The sequence below is a fragment of the Mesoplodon densirostris genome, chromosome 16 (assembly GCF_025265405.1).
Source record: "Mesoplodon densirostris isolate mMesDen1 chromosome 16, mMesDen1 primary haplotype, whole genome shotgun sequence".
Taxonomy (NCBI): Eukaryota; Metazoa; Chordata; class Mammalia; order Artiodactyla; family Ziphiidae; genus Mesoplodon; species Mesoplodon densirostris.
Genome location: NC_082676.1, coordinates 30,138,315 through 30,159,497, shown reverse-complemented (window position 1 = coordinate 30,159,497; position 21,183 = coordinate 30,138,315). Strand labels below are relative to the sequence as shown.

At 52.1% G+C, this 21,183-nt stretch overlaps 1 protein-coding gene across 3 annotated transcripts in view; it reads left to right on the top strand.

Annotated features, from left to right (window-relative positions):
• Positions 1–11,264, top strand: part of DNAAF9 (dynein axonemal assembly factor 9) — a 150,377-nt gene extending 139,113 nt beyond the window's left edge. For all 3 annotated transcript variants that reach the window (XM_060077930.1, XM_060077929.1, XM_060077928.1), the window contains 6 exons: positions 2,197–2,303; positions 2,630–2,704; positions 4,677–4,882; positions 6,036–6,101; positions 7,343–7,436; positions 8,014–11,264. In XM_060077930.1, coding sequence (XP_059933913.1) covers positions 2,197–2,303; positions 2,630–2,704; positions 4,677–4,882; positions 6,036–6,101; positions 7,343–7,436; positions 8,014–8,126 — 661 coding nt within the window. In that variant the 3' untranslated portion in view covers positions 8,127–11,264. The remainder of the gene's footprint in view (positions 1–2,196; positions 2,304–2,629; positions 2,705–4,676; positions 4,883–6,035; positions 6,102–7,342; positions 7,437–8,013) is intronic.
• The last annotated feature ends 9,919 nt before the right edge of the window (positions 11,265–21,183 follow it).

Genomic DNA, 21,183 nt, shown 5'->3' with positions numbered 1-21,183 from the left:
ATGCTGCGGAGCCGCTGGGCCCGTGAGCCATGGCCGCTGAGCCTGCGCGTCCGGAGCCTGTGCTTCGCAACGGGAGAGGCCACAACAGTGAGAGGCCCGCGTACAGCACAAAAAAAAAAAAAAAAAAAAAAAAACTGATTGTACTATCCTGTTTAAAAAAAAAAAAAAAAAAAAAAAAGGTCAATATGTAAAATTGAAGGTTTTCAGGCTTATTTTTAGAAGGAACCTCTGGTTTGAGTCACATCATACTTAAACAGTGAGTAGGTGGATCATTCCTTATGCCTGAATAAGACAATAATATCTTAGCTAAAAAGAAAAAGATGGAGCTTCTGGGGTGAAACTCTCCTCTCCAGTGGCTGCAGCTACTGACGTTTTTGCTGCCCACACCTCTGGGCCTGGTCCTGAGACTTCTGTCGTCTCCACCTGGTGCCTAGGGAAGCACCTATTCTCCAGTCCATACCAACTCATTGTGAGCATGGCATACATTAACCTAGCTCGGGGCACAGACTTTTCTGGAGGCAGACCGATCTAGGACAGAGACAGGTATGAGGGAGTTCATTAGAAGGCTCTGTGAATCTAGAGTCTGAAATCTTCCTTTATCAGGAAGATCAGTCCTTGTAGAGAATCAGAGATGGAGGGGCCTCAGAATCACCCTTCAGGCCCTCCCTTCCAAGTTCATTCCTAGGAATCAGATGATTTACTCTTTTAACAAGATGGCAGTCATCAGATTCCTGCTCATTGCTGTACATTACTCCCCTCTCTCCTTGGGTGAGGGCCACCACCTCAGAGTGAACAGGCCTTAGCTGCAGGATGTGCTCAGCTCTGTGCTGTGCAAATTCTCAGCCATTCCCCTCCCACAGCCCTCTGTTGTCATCGACCCCACCCCCACCTCCCCTGGTAGAAGGGCTTGTTCCTAGTCTGTAAGGAAACCTTGTACTCTTCCCCTGGCCCCTCCAAATTCCCCTAAAGAATGGAACACACCTCTGAACACAGAAGCCTGAGAAGCCCGTGGTCTCCAAATCTCATGTTTGGATGGGGAGAGAACAAAAAGAACATGTCAGTCTTGCAAAAATGTTATGCCACCACCTTACTTTAAAGAAGTTGCTTTAAAGAGTAAGATACTTTGAACAATGTAAAATTCAAAACTGCCGTGCAGTTTTCAAACAAAGGAAACTAATACGAAAATACAGTAGACTGGAGGGAGGTGTTTGCATCAAATGTGACGAAGGGTTAATATAGTATTTGGGAAGCTTGTTTAGATATTTAAGAAAAGTAACCCATATTATATAGATGTGAACAGTCCACTTAAGACCAAGTATAAATGGCAACTGTGTTAACAGAATTCCATGTAGGTAATACTCAAATGAAAAATGGTGTCTCACTGTTGCTTTGATTGACACCTGTTACATTTAGGCAAAAATATCTATAAAATTCATTGCTGGGGGAATTGTTGTGAAACTAGTACACTCATCTACTGCTGCGGGTGGTATAAATTACCCATGAGATGTTATGCCCTCTCCTGGACTGATTCCAATCAAGGGATTCATCTCAATGAAATCATTCAAAAGAAGGAATGACGGTTTCATAACTTTGGAAGCTGGGTGGTAGGAATTCATTACACTGCCCTTCTATCTGTGCATATCTTTGAAATTTTCCATAATAAAAAGTTAACTTTTTTAAATGCTGCATTCTTAATGAGTCTGTGGCAGTCAGTATGTCTGCTGAACTCAAAACTGAAAAAATAGATCAGAGATGCCCCAGCCCTTTAGTTCCTTCTGGAGAGACTGCACATCCAAATGTACAGTCTGTTAAACTGCCCTCAGTGAGGGTAGGGCATAATGGGAGCCCTGAAGAGAGTGGGAGGGGATCCTGAGGAAGAGCTCCAAAGGTACCAGGAGGGACCCCTAATCACAGTTGGGATACTGGCAAGCTTCAAAGGTAGAGGGGGTCTTTGACTTTAAGGAATTGCTAGTCCAAAGAAGGTAAGACCTTCCTGCTCTAAGGGGGCAAACATGCTTCTCAGTCTCAAGATGAAAGAGACATAAATGCTTTCAAATAAGTGCTTTGTACACAAAATGACGTACAATTAAGGGAGAATTCAAATATGATAAGTGATATGTAGTTCTTTCCAATGTAGTATGTAGTAACACTCAAAGCCCCAATTACTTGTATTTATAATTTTTTAAACCTTTTAAGGTATGAAGGTAAATTTGATGTTGGATCGGTCTTTCCATTAATGGTTCAGATCTGTGTATGGTTTGGTCGTCCCTTGGAGAAGACTCGCTTTGTGGCCAAGTGTAAAGGTAAGCCTTGACCGGAACATGTCCCAGACACTGGTAAAAGAATGCCCCAGAGTTGTCCCCGCTTCCTGGCACCATTTTAGTATTCTGTGTGTGCTGTCTCTTCTCACCATTTGGGTCTGAAAGCAGGCAGAAGAATTTGAGGACCCAGGAGTTCCTTACCCCTGGGAATAGTGGCAGAGCCACTGGGGGAGGATCTGGTGGGGGTACCTGTGAACCCTGGACCCTAGAGGAGGTGCCTTTCCAGTCCCTAAGCCTCCCAGCTGTGCCACCCTGGACTTGGCCTCTGCCCCCAGGTGAGTAACAACCCTGTCCTCTTCCTCCACCAGCAATTCAGTCCTCTATCAAGCCAAGTCCCTTCTCTGGAAACATCTACCACATCCTGGGCAAAGTGAAGTTTTCAGGTAACTGGGTGCTTGGATTTGGGAGCGCTACTCTATGGAGTGCTCACATCTCATGATGTGAGTTCATAGCCTCTGCTGGTGCTTTGCAGACCACTGATGCCTCTTAAACTCTCTCAAAAAACCCTCCCCTCTGGGTCTTACACCATAGGCTCCTCCAGTCATCCCTTTCAGCCAGGGTCCCAATCTTTCTCCAGGTCCTTCTGCTCTGCAGTGGAGGATCTGTTTTCCTGCCCCTGGATGAACCTGCCCAGGGCCTCTCCTCACAGCTCCTTGACTTCCTTGTTCTAAAGACTCACACTCCACCCCTCTTGAGCCATTCATGGCCTCCTCCTAGACCTGTCACCAGGAGCTACCCCAATGCTGAGCCTTCCAGCTCTGGATCCGTTTCTGCCAAAGTCTTCAAGCCTTCCACTTGCCTTCTCCTCCCCTCTGTTCAGTAAACCTGTTTATCAGCCTTTGACCCTGGAGCCCTTGCAACCTGAAGTCTGTCAATCCTGGGCTGGGGGTCAGGGAAGTTGTGAAAACAAGGAGCCAGTTAACTCATCATTGAGAAAGGGGAGAATGTTCCAGGGAAAAGGCAGAGCATGTGCTGTGGATGTGAGGCAAAAAAAGGCACGTTTCAGGAACCAAAAAGGGTTTACTGTGTCTGGGTCCCAGGGGAGGAAGTGAGGGAGTGTGTCTGTTAGGGCATCTTTGGCAGTTATAACAGAAAACCCCAGCTCGGCTAGCAGGTGTTAGCTACATAGCAAGAACTCACGAGGTCTGGCAGCATAGCAAGGCCACTGAAGACCCAGGTAATATATGGCTTTTGTGTTCTTACATTCTTGGTGTCAGCTTTTCCTCAGGTTCCCACCCCTCATGGTTGCCAGGTAGTGCTGCAGGTCTAGGTGTCACATCCAGATACAACAGCCAGCTGATGGAAGAAGCTGGCTCTTCCGGTGGGTGTCTTTATCAGTTCCTCAGCAGACTTCTCTCATTGGCCAGGTTCAAGTTGCCATTGCCCATGGGGAATTGGTATTGGAGGAGGAGGGGGATGCTGGGCAGGTAACCTGGGGTGTCTGCAGCAGGGAGCCACTGAGAGTTGTAAGCATGGAATCATCTGGGTTCAGATAGGAGAATTAGGTGGCAGAGCCTCTATAAAAGAATCTCTCAAGGTCCTTAACCTTTGGCTTAATTTATGTTATTGAATCTGAAACTTTGGCCCCTCTCTACAAGCCCCTTACTCAAGCCCACTTCCCTCAGGCTCTGACAGAGCCCCCCCTGCTCGTCCCTCTCCCCTATCATCACCTCCTTTTCTTTTTTATTTAGACTGACTCTTGACCCCTTTCTTGTTAAAGGTAAACCTTTCTTTGTTTTAGATCTCTTTCTCATCATGCCTTTTTGGGGAACCTTACCCTTTTCTTGTGTCTCCAGTATATCTTAGCCCCCAGCGCCTCAGCTTATAAACCCGATTACATCTTTCCTGTTCCCACCCATGTGTCCCTCCTGCAGCACTTGTACTGTTGAGCTTGCCCTCCTCCCATGGACTCTCAGACCTCAGCTGAAACCCACCTCCTCCACCTCTACCAAGGGAGCTTTCCTTGCTTCTCCTCAGCTACCTCTTCCATAGGGGTGACCCCAGCCATTCCCTTCTTCTAATGACTGTGTAGATGTCTCCCACTCAGGGTCCTACAGTCTTTCAAATGCCACAGATGCAGAGTCAAACTCTTCTTCTCCCACTTGCAAACCTTTTCTTCCTCTTGTAGTCCCCTTCTGGGTTAATGATGTCCACCGGATCACCCAATCAGCTTAGCTAGAAACTTACATTGTTCCTCCCTCTCTTACTTCATCCTTTCTAATTTGCTGTCAGTCATGTCAGTTCTCCCTCCTGCATGTCTTGTGAATCTGTCCCCCACAGCTGCACTAATCCAGTCTTAGTGTAGCCTTATCCTTTTGGGGCAGGGTCTCGGGGACTAAAATGTTCTCCTTGCAGACTCTGAGAGGACCATGGAGGTCTGCCACAACACTCTGGCCAATTCCTTGAGCATCGTGCCAGTTTTGGAGGGACCCACGCCACCACCTGACTCCAGAAGCACACCTCAAGGCAGCAGCGGGCAGCAGGAATGCTACCTTGTGTTCATAGGCTGCTCCCTGAAGGAAGAAAGTGTCAAGGACTGGCTGCGGCAGTCAGCTAAGCAGGTGGTTTCCAAAGCCCAGACAGACCTGGCACTGATATGACCAGACACTTCAGAGTTGTTGCTGGACCTGAGGCAGAAGCCCCTCCACCTTCTCCCTGCTTTCTCCCCACTGGTTCACCCCTCACAGGCTCAGCCAGTGTTTTCAGGGACTCTGAGAGTGGGAGGAAGCCCCTGGGGCAAACTCCAGGCAGACTTGTTTTGCTGCCTACCCTGCGAGCCCAGGTTCTCAAAGCCATTTCCAGTCCTGCTTCCCAAGGCAGACTGGAGTTATTATCAGATGGCTTAACCAGGACCTAGGTGAAACTTAGTTGTTTCATGTGGACCCTGGATCAGCTTAGTATTCTAAACTCAAAAATGTCTTCTTAGCTGAACCTAATTCATAGGCTCTCCTGTCTTCTGAGCCCAGCATCTCCTGTACTTTGGTTCTCTCTCTAGAAAGGAAAAACAACAAAGATATGCTTAGAGTCCTTTGCAAACCAAGACTCCAAGCATAGACAGCAGTGAGCCCGGAGGCCCTAGAGAGAGGTACAGGGGAAGAGGAGGCTTGCCTATAGAGCCACACAAACATCTTTAGTCCAATACTACAAAGAAAAAAAATCCGGACTGGAGTTTAAATCCTTTCATATGCTGCTAGCTTTGGGTTCTAAGCCTCTTAGCACAGTCTGAGCTTAAGCTTATTCTAGAGCTCTGGAAATAGAGTTCGCTGGGGCCTGGGTCTTCTGTACATGCTCAGTTGGGACCTGTCTTTTATACTAAGGAATGGGTGCTTGCAGACTGGGTCTTTCTCAGACTCACTGGATAAACTCTTAAATGGTATTTGACTGTGAGACCTCCAGTTGTTCTTTTGTCTGCATGTCTGTCACTGGTGGGGCCTAGGATTGAGAATCTGCAAAGAGGCAGAAACATGCCTATTTGCAAATGCATCAGTCTCCCTTCTGCCGTTTGTTCCCCACTGGCCCGCAGGACTCTGTGGTGGGAAAGTGGTCTTCTCAAGGGGCAGACAGGCAGGATATTGTATCCAGTCCATGACGATGCTTGTGCTTCCCCTTCTGGCATCTCAGTCATGTAACTGGCCCCCAGAGCCCTGAGCCCTCACCCTCCCATGTACCCATCAGCTCTGTTGGAAACTGACACCTCCTTACATCTCTGCACAGAAGCCTCAGAGGAAAGCCCTGAAGACCAGGGGGATGCTGACCCAGCAGGAGATCAGGAACATCCATGTGAGTACCCTGCCCTGGGGGCCTAAGTCCCCTCAGTGTCCCAAGGATGTTCTTGTGCAGCTCTATCTTTTAGGATTCCTGAGTGAGGTAGCTGTTTGTAGGGCATGCTGGAGGTCCTGCTTCTCTCAGGCCACAGAGGCAAGCTGGGTAAAGAGAAACCTTAGCTCACCTGGCCTTGCAGCCTCAGTGAGAAGGGCAGTGTGACCTCTGGTGTGATGTGGTTATGAAATTGGGAACTAGTGCCTGTGGGAGAAACAGGTGACATGGAGGTCTGTTTTGTCACCGTGTTCAAGCAGCTGCAAAGAAGTCCTTTCCTACTCCCATTCCTCTGTCCTAGATAAACCACAGAGAAACCAGCAAGGGCCTAGGTAAAAACTAGATCCTGAAGCTGCTCATGGGCAGGTTGTGAAATCCTGAGGCCAAGACGAGAGGCCCTTTGAGGAGCCCTCTCCCATGCTGACTCCCAGGCTCTACCCCAGTTCCCATACCCACTGAGGCCTTTTCCTGATGGGTTTGGGGACAAAGGCTAAAAGGGACAGAGAGTCCAGGTCTCAGCATGAGCTGTGTCCCAAGTCCCAGTAATGAGCAGGTGGGGCAGGACTCTGGGCTTCCAGGAGCCCCTGCTGTGGATTTGAGGAGGGCCCCTTTATTCCGACTCCAGGGCCTGGGCATCTCTGGGTGTTCCTGCCGAGGACACCACGGGCACCTCAGAAAGCAGGCAGTGTGTGTTTCCCCAGAAGCACACCTTAAATAAGGATTTAAGCACAGGTAGTTTATTTTGGAAGTGATTCTAGAAAACACTATTAGGAAAATGGGAAAGTAAGAGAAGGGAATCGTGTATTGTCAAACCAGTACCACTGTTGGCACCTGGGGCTTGGTCCCATTAATAATCCCAGAGTTCCTCCCTGAGAGGTGGGAGAACCTCTGTCAGTCGTTGTTTGATGGCTGCTGTGAGGATGGTGTTATTCCCTGGCACACCTAGCCTTCCACAGAGCAAAGTGGGCTATTTTGCTAGGGTAATAGGCGTGTTTGTTTTGGGGGGTTTTTTTTTTTTTTTTTGGCCGCACCACGCAGCATGCAGGATCTTAGTTCCCCGACCAGGGATCAGACTCACGCCCCCTGCAGTGGAAGTGCAAAGTCTTAACTACTGGACCACCAGGGAAGTCCCTGTTTTTGTTTTTAATGAATGAGTGAATGATAGAAAATGGTCAGATAATTCTAACAGGACTCTTCTCCTACAGGTGAAACGCCACCTGGACCCCCTACCTGCAGGTTACTTTTATAATGGCACCCAGTTTGTCAACTTCTTTGGTGACAAGACTGATTTTCACCCACGTATCCTTGGAATCTGGGGCAGAGAGGCTGGGGGTGTGTGAAAACCTGGCTGTAAAGAGGGTATCTGCTAGAGCCATCATAGCCTAGCCCCTGGTGCCGGCTGGGTTTGGGAGTACACAGCAAGCCACAGAGGCTGACTTTTCATTTTGTCCTCTTAGAGTCATTAAAATTACATTTATTCTTCATTCAGTGATGGCTGAGGTTACTCTGTGGGTTGTAGTTTAAATGCAGCTGTGGTGACATCCTGTGGTCATCAGGGAGTCATGATTTACAAGTTGGAGACTCGGTCTGATTACAGTAGTTAATTTGTGAAAAGGTGGATGGGGTGCTGCTGTGGGCTAGTGAAAGCTGAAGGGCTCAGTTCTAAGAGCTCATGAAGGGCCCTGTGTCAACCCCTGTCACATTCTTTGCAGCTGTGGTGCTGCCAGTATACAAAAAAAGCCAGTCAGGTACCTTCTGTGCAGGCTGAGCACTCACTACCTCAGTGTCCCCTACTTCACCCGTCCACAGATTCCTCTGGCCTAGGCAGCTCCCTTGGCCCCGAGGCTCAGGGCCTTCTTCCTTAATGAGGTGCCAGTCATGGACCAGTTCATGAATGACTACGTGGAAGAAGCCAACCGGGAAATCGAGAAGTATAACCGTGAGCTGGAGCAGCAGGAGTATCATGACCTCTTTGAGCAGAAGCCCTAGAGGAAGAAGACCCTGGAGATGGACGTTTTAAAACGGGGTGTCTTAACCTCAGCTTTTCCAGAGGCCCCTCCCTAGAGGGGCTATCTTTGTTCTCCTTGGCCTTTGTGTGCTGGCTTGAGTGCATGTTGTCTTTATTCTCTATACAGCGCTGAAGAGCATCACCTGCACCACTGATTTGGCGGGGGAGGGGGGTCCTCATGGAGGATGAGCAGACAGGGGGCTGCCCTTTGTGTGCAGCCAGCAGTCCAGGACCTCTGGGTCTCTGATAACAGTATTTTCTTTGGGCTGTTGCAGCAGTGTGTGAGGGTGGGAGGAGCATTTGGATTTGCACAGGGTGGCTGCTGGGACATAAAGAATCCTGGCTGCCAAACTGTGGCCACGCCTGGGGGCCCAGGCCACCACAGGCCTCGGGCCTCAGACACCACCCCAGGAGAGCCTTTCACCCCAGTGGAGTGCCTGCCTCCCTGTTTAGGCCCCTTCCACTGAAGGCTTGGGCCCTGCTGACCCTGTGCCCAGTCCTAGAGGGAACAGCACAAGCCTTGGCCAATCCCAACCCACAGAGCCAACAGCTTGGGTGGAGATCAGCAGCTTATTCTAAAATGAGGGAATTTCCCTTACGGACTAAACAGAAGGGAAAGACTTGTTGCTTTCCAGAAGTATGTGGCTTTTGAATTGACACAAGCAGCCCCCCTTGGGACTGGTCTTGAGCCTCCTCACGTCATCACTCTGGTTTACCTCATTCGGGGACGAGAAAAACTGCTGCTCAGGCCTCCCTGGTGACGCTTTGCCTCACTGTTAAGGGCAGTGTCCTGCAACTGCATAGTCTTATGCCCAGGGTTCTGGTCGCTTATGGGGCATCTTCACTTGAAGGGGGTTCAGTCTCAGCACCCATACCTCCCCCAGTCTTGCCAGGGAAGGCCTGGTTTTCAGCCCAACCTTCAGGAATCTCATGTCTCCAAGCATCGTTGCTAGCCTTGTATTTGTTTGGCTCCAGGGGACCAGGAATTTCGGAGAATTCCAGTATCCAAGTTAGAATTCCTTCTAGTAGCTTTGTTTTCAGCTGGACTAAAAAGCAGAGGGGAATTTCAAGTGTATCCCATGCCTGACCTCCAGAATTAATGTGGGGAAGAGGAACGTCGCAGGCACAGATACTTAGGTGATGTCTGTTAGGACTTAAGCGCCTCAGCTGCCTAGATTGTAAATGCTTTCTGAAGTTCACGTATTTTTTTGCATGCCTTAGGAAGGAGCACATAGGCAAAACCAGCAAAGTTTCTAGTAATGTAGAGGGGTTTTTGAGAAGGGATCCTGGCATAGAGGAGAGACAGAAAACCGATGGAGCACATGTAGTCTGTCACACAGAGGCCTGCATGGAAGTAGTAAAGCAGTTGTTAAGGGCTTGTTAGTAACATGTACTTATATTAGAAAAAAATTTTTCATTTGAAGCCAAATGAACAATACTCCAAATACCATTTAATAAGAACTCTTGCTTGAAGAAAGGTTTCTGAAAAGGCCCATGTGCTCCAGTCCCAGCTCCCAAAGTTGCTGGTGACAAGGGCCCAGGTGTGGAGCCCCAGTCTGGGAGCCCCTCACTTCTAGCTGGCCAGAGGCTGGGGTCCACAATGGGCCTGCCTCTGCTTCAGAATCAATAATAGAGATCTTAAGTGCAATTGATGAAATAATAATGAGTTACTGTAGCTTCCTTTAGCTCTACCGAGCTCTTTTTAAAAACTCAAGCAGCCTTAGAAAAGGGAGCTGGGGGTGGGAGGGTGGCGGTAGGGGGAGACGACAGGCCATCTCCTCCAGGTGGGTTGCTGTGAACATTTACATGAAAGCTCTCTTTCTAGGAGCTCGAGCCATTTCCTGGCTGCTGCACAAAAGAGTTTTTAAAGAGGGGTCGGAGCCCGCCCATAAAAGTGGGTCTTAAACACTGCATGGGGCTATACCTCCTGATGGTCTTGGTTTCTGACCATTGTCCATAGAAATGCTCTCTCACCAACTTGCCCCACTGTCCCAATTCCTCTCCTGTTAGAGGGGAAACTGTGATTACCTCAACTTGAATATGAAACTGTGATTGAAAAAAGTCAAAATGTTAAGTTTCAAAGCCAAAAAGGCAAAACTGGCTGAGGCTTCCGTAGACACTCCTCAGCCTGCTTGGGAGTGTGAAGGGCACACTGGCGAAAGGGCATTCCTTGGGGCGTACTTGCTGTGCCCCTGGTGAAGAGGCACACTAGCCGTGCGCTGTGTGAGCTCTTTGAGGACTGAGGCCGGGAGGATGCTTCCTCCCCACACTGCCCCTTCTGTAACCTTTGGGGCCTCTGGGTCTTGGATGTGAAGATTAATATCCACTTGATTCCTCTGGACACTCCAGGTGGAGGTGTGGGGTCTTAGACTGTCTCTAGAGGAAGAGCCATGACACTGTGTTTGAAATTTTGACCTTAGAAGTGGATACCAGAGATCCAGCCAAAGACATCAGGTTCCTAGGGATAGGCAGAAGTCCTCCAGGGTCTTACATGCTTTCTGCCCACTCTTCTATTAGCAGCTTCAGTTTTATATCACCCCGAGTGAGTGTGATAGTGTTGAAGTCGCTGAAGTTATAGGTTATTTTACATTTTGATGTGGGATTTTTCTGTTTTTGATTGGAAGGAGGCAGAAATTGGAGAAAAGGGATCACCCTAGGAAGGGGCCGCTGGCAAGGAGTGGAGTTGGCCCCACAGAGTCCTGGGGGCTGTGACCTGAGGCCTGGACACCAGGCCCTGTGGGTCTCAAAAAAAAAGTACCCTCCTAAATTCTGTTAGGATTTCGGAAATTTTTTGCACAGTAATAAGCTCTGGATTTGCTCTTTGGGCTTGTCAAAAGGGAAAAGTTAACTCAAAGATTGTAAGCTATTAAGTATTCCAGCCATGTTGCTGACCTAGATGGATAGTGTACCTCAAAAAGTAGGTGAGAAATAGCTTCCTCACTGTTCCAGGTTGTCAAATACTAATGACAGAAGAGCTCACTTACGTGCCAAAATTCACTTTTATACTAGTTTTTCAGTGCTTTAATATTCATAACTTAAATTTTAAAACTCCTATTTACAAACACTACTGTAACTTCAGTGAAACAATTGTGTGATTGAAGCTTTTTGCTTATTATAGTATTTATTACACTACTTAATTCAGTAAATATATAAAAGTAGCCTTCAATTTATTTTTATATTATTTTCATGTTTTTTACCTGCAGTTGTGTATGTGAATTTATCTTGTTAACTGAGATGTAATACTGAGGACCAATAAACTTATCACTGAACAAGCAGGGCCTCCAGTAGTTGCCTGTTGGTGTATTCCCGAAGTGTCCCTGGGGGTTCAGGAGGTGGCCTTCCCCCTGGGACTGGGGACCTCCCCGCAGTTTTTCCCCCGGGATGCCTCTTTGCTGGGAGGGATCCTCAGGAGGGATCCTTGGGTGTTCCACTCCCCTCCCCAGACCCCTGAGCGGCTGCGGAGAATACAGTTTATATGAGGAGACCACCGTGGCTTGCGGTGGGCACTCTCTGGGAGTCCCAGATCCCAAGGAGGGGCTCGAGGAAGCTGGCTGTGGGCGCGGGAGACTCGCGGGGCCCCAGAGATAAGCTGTCCCACCCTCACCCAGAGAAGCCGCATCCGCAGTCCCGGCGCTTGGCCTGCGGGGCACCCCACCTGCGCCAGGCTGCGGTAGGAACCACTACTTCACAGGCTGGTAGCTTGGTTTAATCCCGGCCAAAGCTCCGTCAGGTGGCCACTCGGTCCCGCTTTACAATCGGGGGATGAGCAAAGCGCGAAGGGACAGTAGTTGGCCCGGGTGGCAGAGTCACTGCCCTCGCCGGGTTAGATCCGAGCACCCCTCCTGGCGCTCCCTAGGTCAGGCGGGCCTTGGAACCGCACAGTCTAAGGGAGAGGTCGGCCGGAACCCCCGGAGCTCTCAAGGACCCACCCCGTGCAGGGGCTTCTGTCGTTTCGGAAAAAGGGCCGACTAAGGAGGGGCACCGCCGGTGTCCACAGAGACCCTGCTTCCTATCCCACCCTCAATGCAGGGGCCTCCGGACGAAGGAAGTGACCCACTGGGAAGATCTGTGAGCTGGCCCGAGGGGGAGGGTGCAGACTCCACAGGCAACCTCCCTCAAATGGTTGGGAAGGCGGTCTTGGGTTTGGAGGCTCTATGTGATTGCAAAACCGTGCGAGGAGCCGAGAGAATTGGGGGAGGGGTCTTGGCCTCAGTGCTATACACCCTCCTCAGCACCGGCTTACCCAGAGCCTCCCAGCACGCCCCCTCCCTCCCCACTATGCCCCCCGCCCCCCCCACCCCCACCCCCGACACACCACCACACCCGCCATCCTACAGGGCTTGAACCTTGAAGGAGCTCCTGTGCTTGCACTTCCCAGAAACCGCCAAGTTTTGGGGATTACCCCCAAAGAATTGTCAGAGAGAAGGGGGGACAGTAAATGGCAAAGAGCTCCAGGACTGGATGATCTTTGAGAGCCAGGAGGACTTGGAGGCCAAGAAGTCCGGGGATGGCGAAAGGGGCCGTCCCCACCAGTGGCCCACAGTAGGGGCCGGGGACTACTGAACTGAACCCTGAGGGCATGCTTGACCAAGCCAGAGTCCTAGAATCAAGGAATCCTGGTGGGATAGACATGTGGAAGGTGATTTGAAGCAGAAGGTGGAGCTGCTGAAAATCACAAGGCTCTCTGAGGAGCACAGAGAAATGCTGATGTATTAATTTCTATCATACAATCTAGGGAACAGTCCTGCCCGAAGAAAATCTGACCATGGTCCTACTGCCAGCTCATGACGGAAAGGGAATGGCTTGGTTGCTCTAAGAGGAATCCAGGGTGGTACCAGCTTCAAGTTCAGCTGGTCTCCCATGTCATCAGAGCCCCCTCTCTGTCCTTAATGGCTTCACACTCCCCTGGCAGTAAGCTTCCTCTGTGCCACCCAACAGCCCCAACGCCCCAAAGGCAAGACCCGACCTCTCTCTCCAAAGGCAGGCCCAAAATCGGGGGTCACATTTGCATCCCTGAATCAGTCACAATGGTCAGGAGTATTCTGATTGGCCTGGCCAGGGGTCACTGCACATTTATGAGGGCGCTTCCACATCATTTGGGAGCTGGGTTCCCCAAAGAAGGGTTTGCTCCCCTGGATCAGCATTGCACATCCACCTGAAGGCCATTTCTGAGCTTTTCTGTTAAAGTCAGATACCTATCTGATTTAATTTTTTTGGCTTTCTGCTAGTCTTTTCTACTACAAGTGACAGCAAACATAGTTGTTCTGTGGTGGTGGTGATGGTAGTAGTGACTTTTAAACAAGGGAAGAAACATTTTCACTTGAAAATGTTCTATTCGCTAAGATAACTGCCCCCTGAAGATGGAGCAAAGGCTCCTACTGCCTCTGTATACCCAGGGACACCAGTGTTCCATGGGAGCCATGGGAGCCTGTTTGATACTTTTTTTTTTTCCTAAATAAAAGAAGGATCAGGAATTCCCTGGTGGTCTAGTGGTTAGGATTCTGCACTTCCACTGCTGTGGCCTGGGTTCAATCCCTGGTCAGGGAAATGACCCAACCAAAAGAAAAAAAAGATCATGTAGACTGTAATGCTACTCCACATTGGTGGGGATGAGAACTGGACCAACTAGAGAGTGATTTTGAAGGAGCAATTGACAAGACGAAATGACTAATTAGACAAGAGCCAAAGGGATGAATGACCTCAAGGTAGAAGTGGAAAAAGCCAAAGTGGAAAAAACCCCAACATTTTGAAACAATTCCAAAATTCTTTTGTTTCATTCTCCAGAAATTTGAAGAAAAATAAATTTGTTTATCCACAAATTATTCCTGTTTTGCCCAGGCCTCAGCATTGCTAAATTGACTAGCCAAAATAATTTGGTTAAAAAAACTTGCATCAGGGTTGACAAATTTTATGTCAAACGAATAAATGATTATAAATCTGTAAAAAAAAAAAAAAAGCTAACCAAATGAAGTGTGACTATATTTCCATTTTATCCTACCACTACTACTGTTTTTCCATACCAATAAACAAGTTTAATTTTTTCCTTCATAGCTTCAAAATTTTAAGAAACTTTACATCTTTACTCTGAAATTTCATGCCTGGGTGAATGTACACATAATATCAAAATAAGGACAACAGGAGGAGGAAAGATGGTTTGATAACCAAAACTTCATGGAATTTTCTAACTAAAAAAACTATTTCTAGATAACTAATAGGAACCGACTGTATAACACAGAGAACTCTACTCAATACTCTGTAATGACCTACATGGGAATAGAATTTTAAAAAGAGTGGGTATATATATATGTAAAACCAATTCAATTTGCTACACAGCAGAAACTAACACAACATTGTAAGTCAACTATACTCCAATAAAAATTTTTTAAAAAAAAGCACTCGGGGGCTTCCCTCGTGGCGCAGTGGTGGAGAGTCCGCCTGCCGATGCAGGGGACACGGGTTCGTGCCCTGATCCGGGAGGATCCCACGTGCCGCAGAACGGCTGGGCCCGTGAGCCATGGCTGCTGAGCCTGCGTGTCCGGAGCCTGTGCTCTGCAACGGGAGAGGCCGCAACAGAGAGAGGCCCGCATAACGCAAAAAAAAAAAAAAAAAAGCACTCGATTTCAACCTCTTTGTTTTATAGATAAAAAGGATCAGAGACCCAAAGAGGCTGAACGTCTTGCCCGAGGGTGTTGCCCTGTATGCCTTCCCCACTAACTTTTCCTTTCTGTGCATCCAGCTTCCTTGCAGGAGCTGGGAGGAGCTGGAGGTCATTTGAAAGACAGCTGAAGTGGGGCGGCAGGCAGTGTCAGCCCTGAATGGTGAGCTCGAAGCAGAACCTTGGGCAGCTCCTTGACACAGGGGAACAGTGAGAATGAGAGCCATGGATAAGGAGGATGTGGGGTACACATAAAGGCTAAGGAGGGCAGTGATGACCAGGAGGATGATAGGCCACCTGGATTCACCACTTGGAAGGACTCAGGTGGCTGGTGATGGGGTTCAAATGAAGTGGGGCCTGGGGGTAGATGAGGGTGGGGAAGTTTGGGGCCAGCTCTGATGAGAATGCAGGTTCCTGGCCTCTCATAGGGATACCCTGGAGCAGGATGAGTGAAAGTAGGTCAGTGTTTAGTGGTGTCTGTCTGCCAGGGGTTTCTTGGCTGAGAAGCTGGGCTGTGGAACTGGAAACCCAGGTCAGAAGGCATGAGGGCAGTGGGGCAGCTCTGGAACCTTCCTGCTCAACAGCCTGCTGTCTAGCACTAGATTCTGACTCTGAGTATGGGGGGCACAGAGGGATATTGTCCTGAGGGGAGCAGGTCCTTCTGGCCCTCCATAGGGCTCCTTGCCTTCCTAGCTGCCCTTATAGGAACCTGGATCTTCCTCTCAGTAGGGGTGGATGGCAACTGGGAGAAGGCTTCATGCTGTGATATTTGAGCACAAAAAGGTCTTCCTCTCACCTACCCAGGGGGCCTGGAGGTGTCCCCCAGGAAAGAGGGGAGGCCAGTGGAGGCCCTCTTCCCTCCCTCAGCCCCCTCCAGCACCACTGGAGGGATAGTATGGGAACATCATCTCTCCTCCCAGGAACGGCAAGGGGGTGGTACAGCCGCAGCTGGAGAAGGGCTGTTAAGGGTCTGGGAATGCTGGTCAAGGCTGCCTGCCCTGGGCAGCAAGGAGCCCCAAGAGGCTTTTGACTCCAGGGAAAGCCTAAGGCTGCAAGGTGCGGAAAGCCATGCTTGCCAAGGCTATCCAAGGAAGGTGAGGGCAGTAGGAGAGGGCAGATTGGAAGTAGAAATACAAGGACTTGGACATCTGAAGAGTCCAGGTGACAGGAAGTAGGCAGAGGGAGTCAGGAGTACCTGGCTGGAAAACCTGAGTGGGAGTGGAGGATGGTAGCTGAAGAGGTCATGTGGGGGGCTTCATGGCTTGAAAGCCTCCAGGAACTGTACAGGGAGGTGTTGGTCATGCGTTCAATATGTCATGGATTTATTGAGCACCTACTACACCGGTGCTGCGCTGGTGAAAGATACCATAGCCTTGCTCTCAGGGAGATCCCAGTCTAGCCTGGGAGACGGCCCAGGCAGTAAAGTAAGAAGGCTGTGCTGCAGAGTTAGGGGCCATGAGGATCTGTGATGGCAGAAAACAGGAACCTACTTTAGATGGTGTGACCAGGGAAGGCCTCTCTGAGAGCTGAAGGATGAACTGAGCCACGATAAGAGCTGTGGACACACCTTCCAGGTACTCAGACTCTCCAGGCCTGGAGGCAGGTGGGGTCCGGTTGTGTTGAAGGAACTGTTGGCAGCCAGATGGCTGGAACAGTGCTCCCCTGGGAGCAGGAGGTCTGGGATGAGATGGGAAATAGGCAGGTGCCAGGCTGTACAGCACCCCCTACCCCACACCCCTACTCCCCTAGGCCACAGCAGGGAGTTTGCTTTTATTTATTTTTTTCCTAAATGCCATGAGAAGCCATTGGAGGTGGAGAATGGATGGTGGGTGTGGGCAAGTCAGAGGGCCAGATGATGGACCAGGCTGGGGATGCAAGTGGGCAGAACTGAGCTCTATTTTGAAGGTAAACCCAACAAAACTTACTCACGGATCAGATGTGAATGAGTCGGGGGGACTCCCAGGTCCAGAGCAGCCAGGTGGATGGTGGCGGATAGTGGACTCGGGAGCTCTATTTTGCCTGAGTATCATCTGAATTCCCTACTAGCCATCCAGGTAGGGGGGAGGGTGTAAGTAGGCTATGTCATGTTGAAGTCAGGAGCTCAGTAACAGGTGTCGTGAAATCTGGTGGCCAGCTGTGGCTGGTAGAGAGCCATGGATCCAGGGAAAGATCCAGGGCAGGCCAACACTCCTAGGTCCGAGGAGGTGAGAGAGAGAGAAGGAAATGCTGCAAGAAAAAAGGAAGGGTACTTCCCTGGTGGTCCAATGGGTAAGACTCCACTCCCCTAACGCAGGGGCCTGGGTTTGATCCCTGGTCGAGGAACTAGATCCCTCATGCATGCTGCAACAAAGACCTGGTGCAGCCAAAATAAATAAATATTTGTTTTAAAAAGGAGGGATTGGTGGTGGTGGGTGCTGCTAGGGGGTGGGGGAGGGACTGGCAGAAAGCTGAGGCAGGATGATCTTGAGAGCAGTTTCAGTGGGGTAGTGGGGACAAAAGATCGGTATGCATCGGTGGAAGAGAGGTAGGAGAAGCATGGATACAGAGAACTAGAGACAACTCTTTGGAAAAATTTGCTCTGAAGTGCAGCTGAGGAAATGGGTGGTACCTGGAGGGGGGAGTTCAAGGGAGTATTTTGGGTTTTGTTTTTTAATGAGATACTATAGAGTTACTTCTCCAGGTTCTAAAATCTATAGGCATAGTGGCTAAAGGAGAAAACTCAGTTGAAAGTACTTCAGAAAGCCATTAAGCGCCTTGTGGAACCCAGAATTCAAGGTTGTGTCCACAGCCCAGTAAAGTCTGAGACTTCAAGGATGGGAATGAGGGGAATGTGTGTGTTTATGTCCAGGTCCCTAAACCCCCTGTGTAAGGACTCACTGGGGCATGGAGGGTGGGGGGCAGGATGGGGAGTGTGGGGGGAGGGAGACCTGGAGCACCTGTATTTGCCCTCAGCCTCTGGTCCACAGAGGGCAGGTGGTGGGTGGGAGGACTAAAGGAAACAGCTTCTCACTTTGCAGCAGGGGTGTGGGGGTCAGGGTCTCTCCAGGACAGCCAGGGGAATAGAAACCACAGGGGCAGAGCGCAGGAGGCTATAGTGGGGAAGGGGTCAGAAGGGGTTGGTGTCAGTTTCTGTGAGAGTCAGGTCCATAGACCACTGCGGGAGATCTTGACTGTGGGTTCCTGTTTCCTCAGTGAGCTCAGTGGTAAGGGCCTCAGATGAGGGAGGAGGCTGCAGTACGGGGATGAGAGGCGTCCCCTCCATTCCAGGGTGGCTTCCAGGAACAGCTGGGTTGGAATGTCCAGGTGTTTGGGAGCTGCTGATGACATGGGGAGGCAGATGTAGAGGCCTAGGCTTTCTGAGATGAGAGGGGCTGAGGGCAAAATGGGTGTTTTTTCAGGGGTCCAGCCCCTGCACCTCCCACATGGAACTTTGCTTCCTGGGCAATCAGCCTGCCTGTCTTCCGCTCCCCTTCAAATCTCCATCCCCCACCCCGCTGTCTGGGGGAGTCTGTGCCATGGGCTGCGGGTCTACCTAAACGGTGACCTAGAGACGGTCCCTAGGCTGAGTGGAGGGGATACCCATGAATGGAGGAGACCCCATGTCTCCACCCAAGCTCTGCTCACCACAACCAGAGGAGCATGTGGCCAGCCCCGAGTCAGTCATGGTCAGAGTCCCGCAGGTCTCTTCTGCAGCATCTTCTGCAGTAGTAGGGAGCAGGGTGCTCAGGGCCATCCTGACCCCCAGGCCTTCATCTGCCAAGGAGGGCACCCCATGAAGCTTTGCTCCTAATGCTCTCTTATCTCGCTGGGAGGGGAAACCAGGTCAGCCTCACCCCATCTATGCATGGGGCTGCCCCAACGCACCAGGAACCCTTGGGGGCCGCAGGGAAGCCCCCGCCGTAGAGGTGGGCTCACCCTGGGCTTGCTTCGCCTGCCCTCTTCCATGCCTGGGGGACAGAGGCGGAGAACTTTCCAGCAGGAGGTCAGATGGGGGGATTGCTGCTACTCCTAGGGCTGGTGGCCAGTGTGGAAGGAATGGGGGGTTAACACTTTGTTATGGGGAGAGTTCCTGGGTCAGTCCGGGGCCTGAGGGCTGTGTGATCATTTGTTGAGAAGCCACCAAGGGTCAGATCAGGGGTTCACCGCATGGGCTGGATTTGCCTGGCCGCGCGCATCACCGCCTCCCTACACAAGAGAGCTCGCGCCCCACCCCGCACCCATCCTCCCGAACACATACTCTGCTTGCAGAGGACCAGGCGCCGGAGAAGGCGCGTTCCCGGGCCGGGCTCCCTCGTGTCCGGGAAGGAAAACCGGGCGGCGGGGCCATCTTGAAAAGGAAAAAAGCCGCAAGCCAAGACCTTGACCGAAGAGAAGGCCGAGGGCGCAACGAGGCCGGGAGAGAAACCGCGAGGCGCGCTGCCAGTAAACCCGACGCCGCCGAGTCGGGAGGGCAGCGGGCTCCGCGGGGCAGGGCGTAGCCCAGAGAACGCGCGCCGGCCCGTGTAGTTAGTCGGGGCGCGCTTCCTGGAGGAGGACTAGGAGGATTTACCGCTCGAGCAGCCGGGATGAATGGAGGGGGCGGGGCCCAGGAGGGCTGGGCCCAGCGGAGGTCCCCTGCCTAGAGGAGGGGGTGAGGGGGCCCGGCCAAGTGCTTAAAGCCGACTGCAGGGAGGCCCTACCCACACCCGCCTCACTGTCTCAACTCCGAGGGTCTCCGAGCTCACCGAGCTTCTTCCCAGAAACTTCGCAGCCCCGCTCAGCCACTAACGCTCACTGCGCGGGCCCGAAGAAGCCCAGTCTACGCGTTCTGGCTAAGTCGCCGCGGGCTCCCAGGAGTAGCCCGCCCGGGCTGAACAGGAGCGCGGGTGAGGGCGCGGGGCGGGCGGACGGGACCCCGCCCGGGCAGCGCTGGGGAGGACCGTCGGCGCGGCATTAGGACCCAGGCGCGGCGCAGGCTTGTGTCACCGGCTCCAGCCGCAGGCCCGCCCTGGACGCCGAGGTTGGGGTCCCGCGGCACCTGGTGAGGAGCCAGGGCGTGCGCGCTGGTGTGCAGCCGTCCCGCGGCTGATCGCTGGGGCCATGGCCGCGGCCAGCAGGCGCGTGTTCCATCTCCTGCCATGCGGTGGGTGCCTGCGGCTGGAAGGCCGTCCGGTCTCCGTCTCAGAGGCGTGCTAAGCTGGGACGCGGAGCCGTCGAGGCGCTGGGGGGAATGCGGACGCCGCCGGCCTGCACCGGTCCCCGGCGTGGTGGGCGAGAGGGTCGTGGGGGCTTCCCAACTGGGACGGGGGTGACCGGGGGTGCCCTGGGTGAGTTCAGCCGCGAGGGAGTGGGAGCCCGGGTGGGTATGCGGGTGGCTGGGGGAAGCCCAGGACGACTTCGTGGGCACTGCGCGCTTGACTTAATGCCGTTTTGAAACTCTTAACAGTTTTTGAACCTACGAGGTAGCTTGTGGAGGAGTGGGGGGCTTGCAAATGGCGGGGCGGAGTTGCGGGGTCCCTAGCACCTGGAGCGCCAGGGTCTTCGCAGCCGGGCGTGCAGCCACCTCGGAAAGCCTCATTTTACGTTCTACCCGACACCTTCCCGCCCCTGGCGCTGCGCGGCAGCCTGCCCACTCTTAGGGATCCTTGGGCCTCTGACTGTCCCCAGCGCGGCCGCAGCTGACACCTGAGGGCCAGCCCGGGGTTTGTACTACCATCTATTTACGTGGCACTTGAACCGCCCCGCATGGGAGTAGCATCCCGACCCTTCCATACCCTCGTCATTCTCGTCCTTTGTCCATCCCTGCAGCCTCTGGTGCTAGCTTTACTGACCCCGCCCCTCCCTTCTGATGCCGCCCGGGCTCCCGCCCCGGGAGTCCGTCCGCATCCTGCCCCCCGACCCCCAGGGTCTCCGAGTCTGGAGGCGCTTTCCTCTCGTGCACGCGGCCCTTCCTGTCGCTTCCTTCCTCGCAAAGCGAGGCACAAACAGCCCGGACCATCCATCCGGGGACCGGCGCTGAGAGCACGGACAGCTCTCTTCCTCCCCCCCCCACCCGACCCCCACCCCGCGCGCGGCATCTCCCAAGAGGACCAACGGCTCCGCCTCCCAGGAGAAAGTGGGTGGTGCTGAGGGCAGGAGGCCGTTGCCGGGTCGCCCCCGTGTGACCCCTGGCGCGTGAGGTTGGGGGCAACTGCCGTGTGATGGGTGTTGATGGCATCAGGGACCGACGTGAGAGTGAGGGCCGAAAAGTGCTGGAAGAACCCCAGCCCAGTTACTGGGCTTGGCAGCGAAGGCTTGAGAGAGAGAGGCCGGCTTCCACAGGGAAGGTGGCCAGGCGAGTCTCCTCCCTCCCGAGTCCTGCAACCAGCGAATCCTTCCTTCCTTCACTGGGTACTCTTAATTAC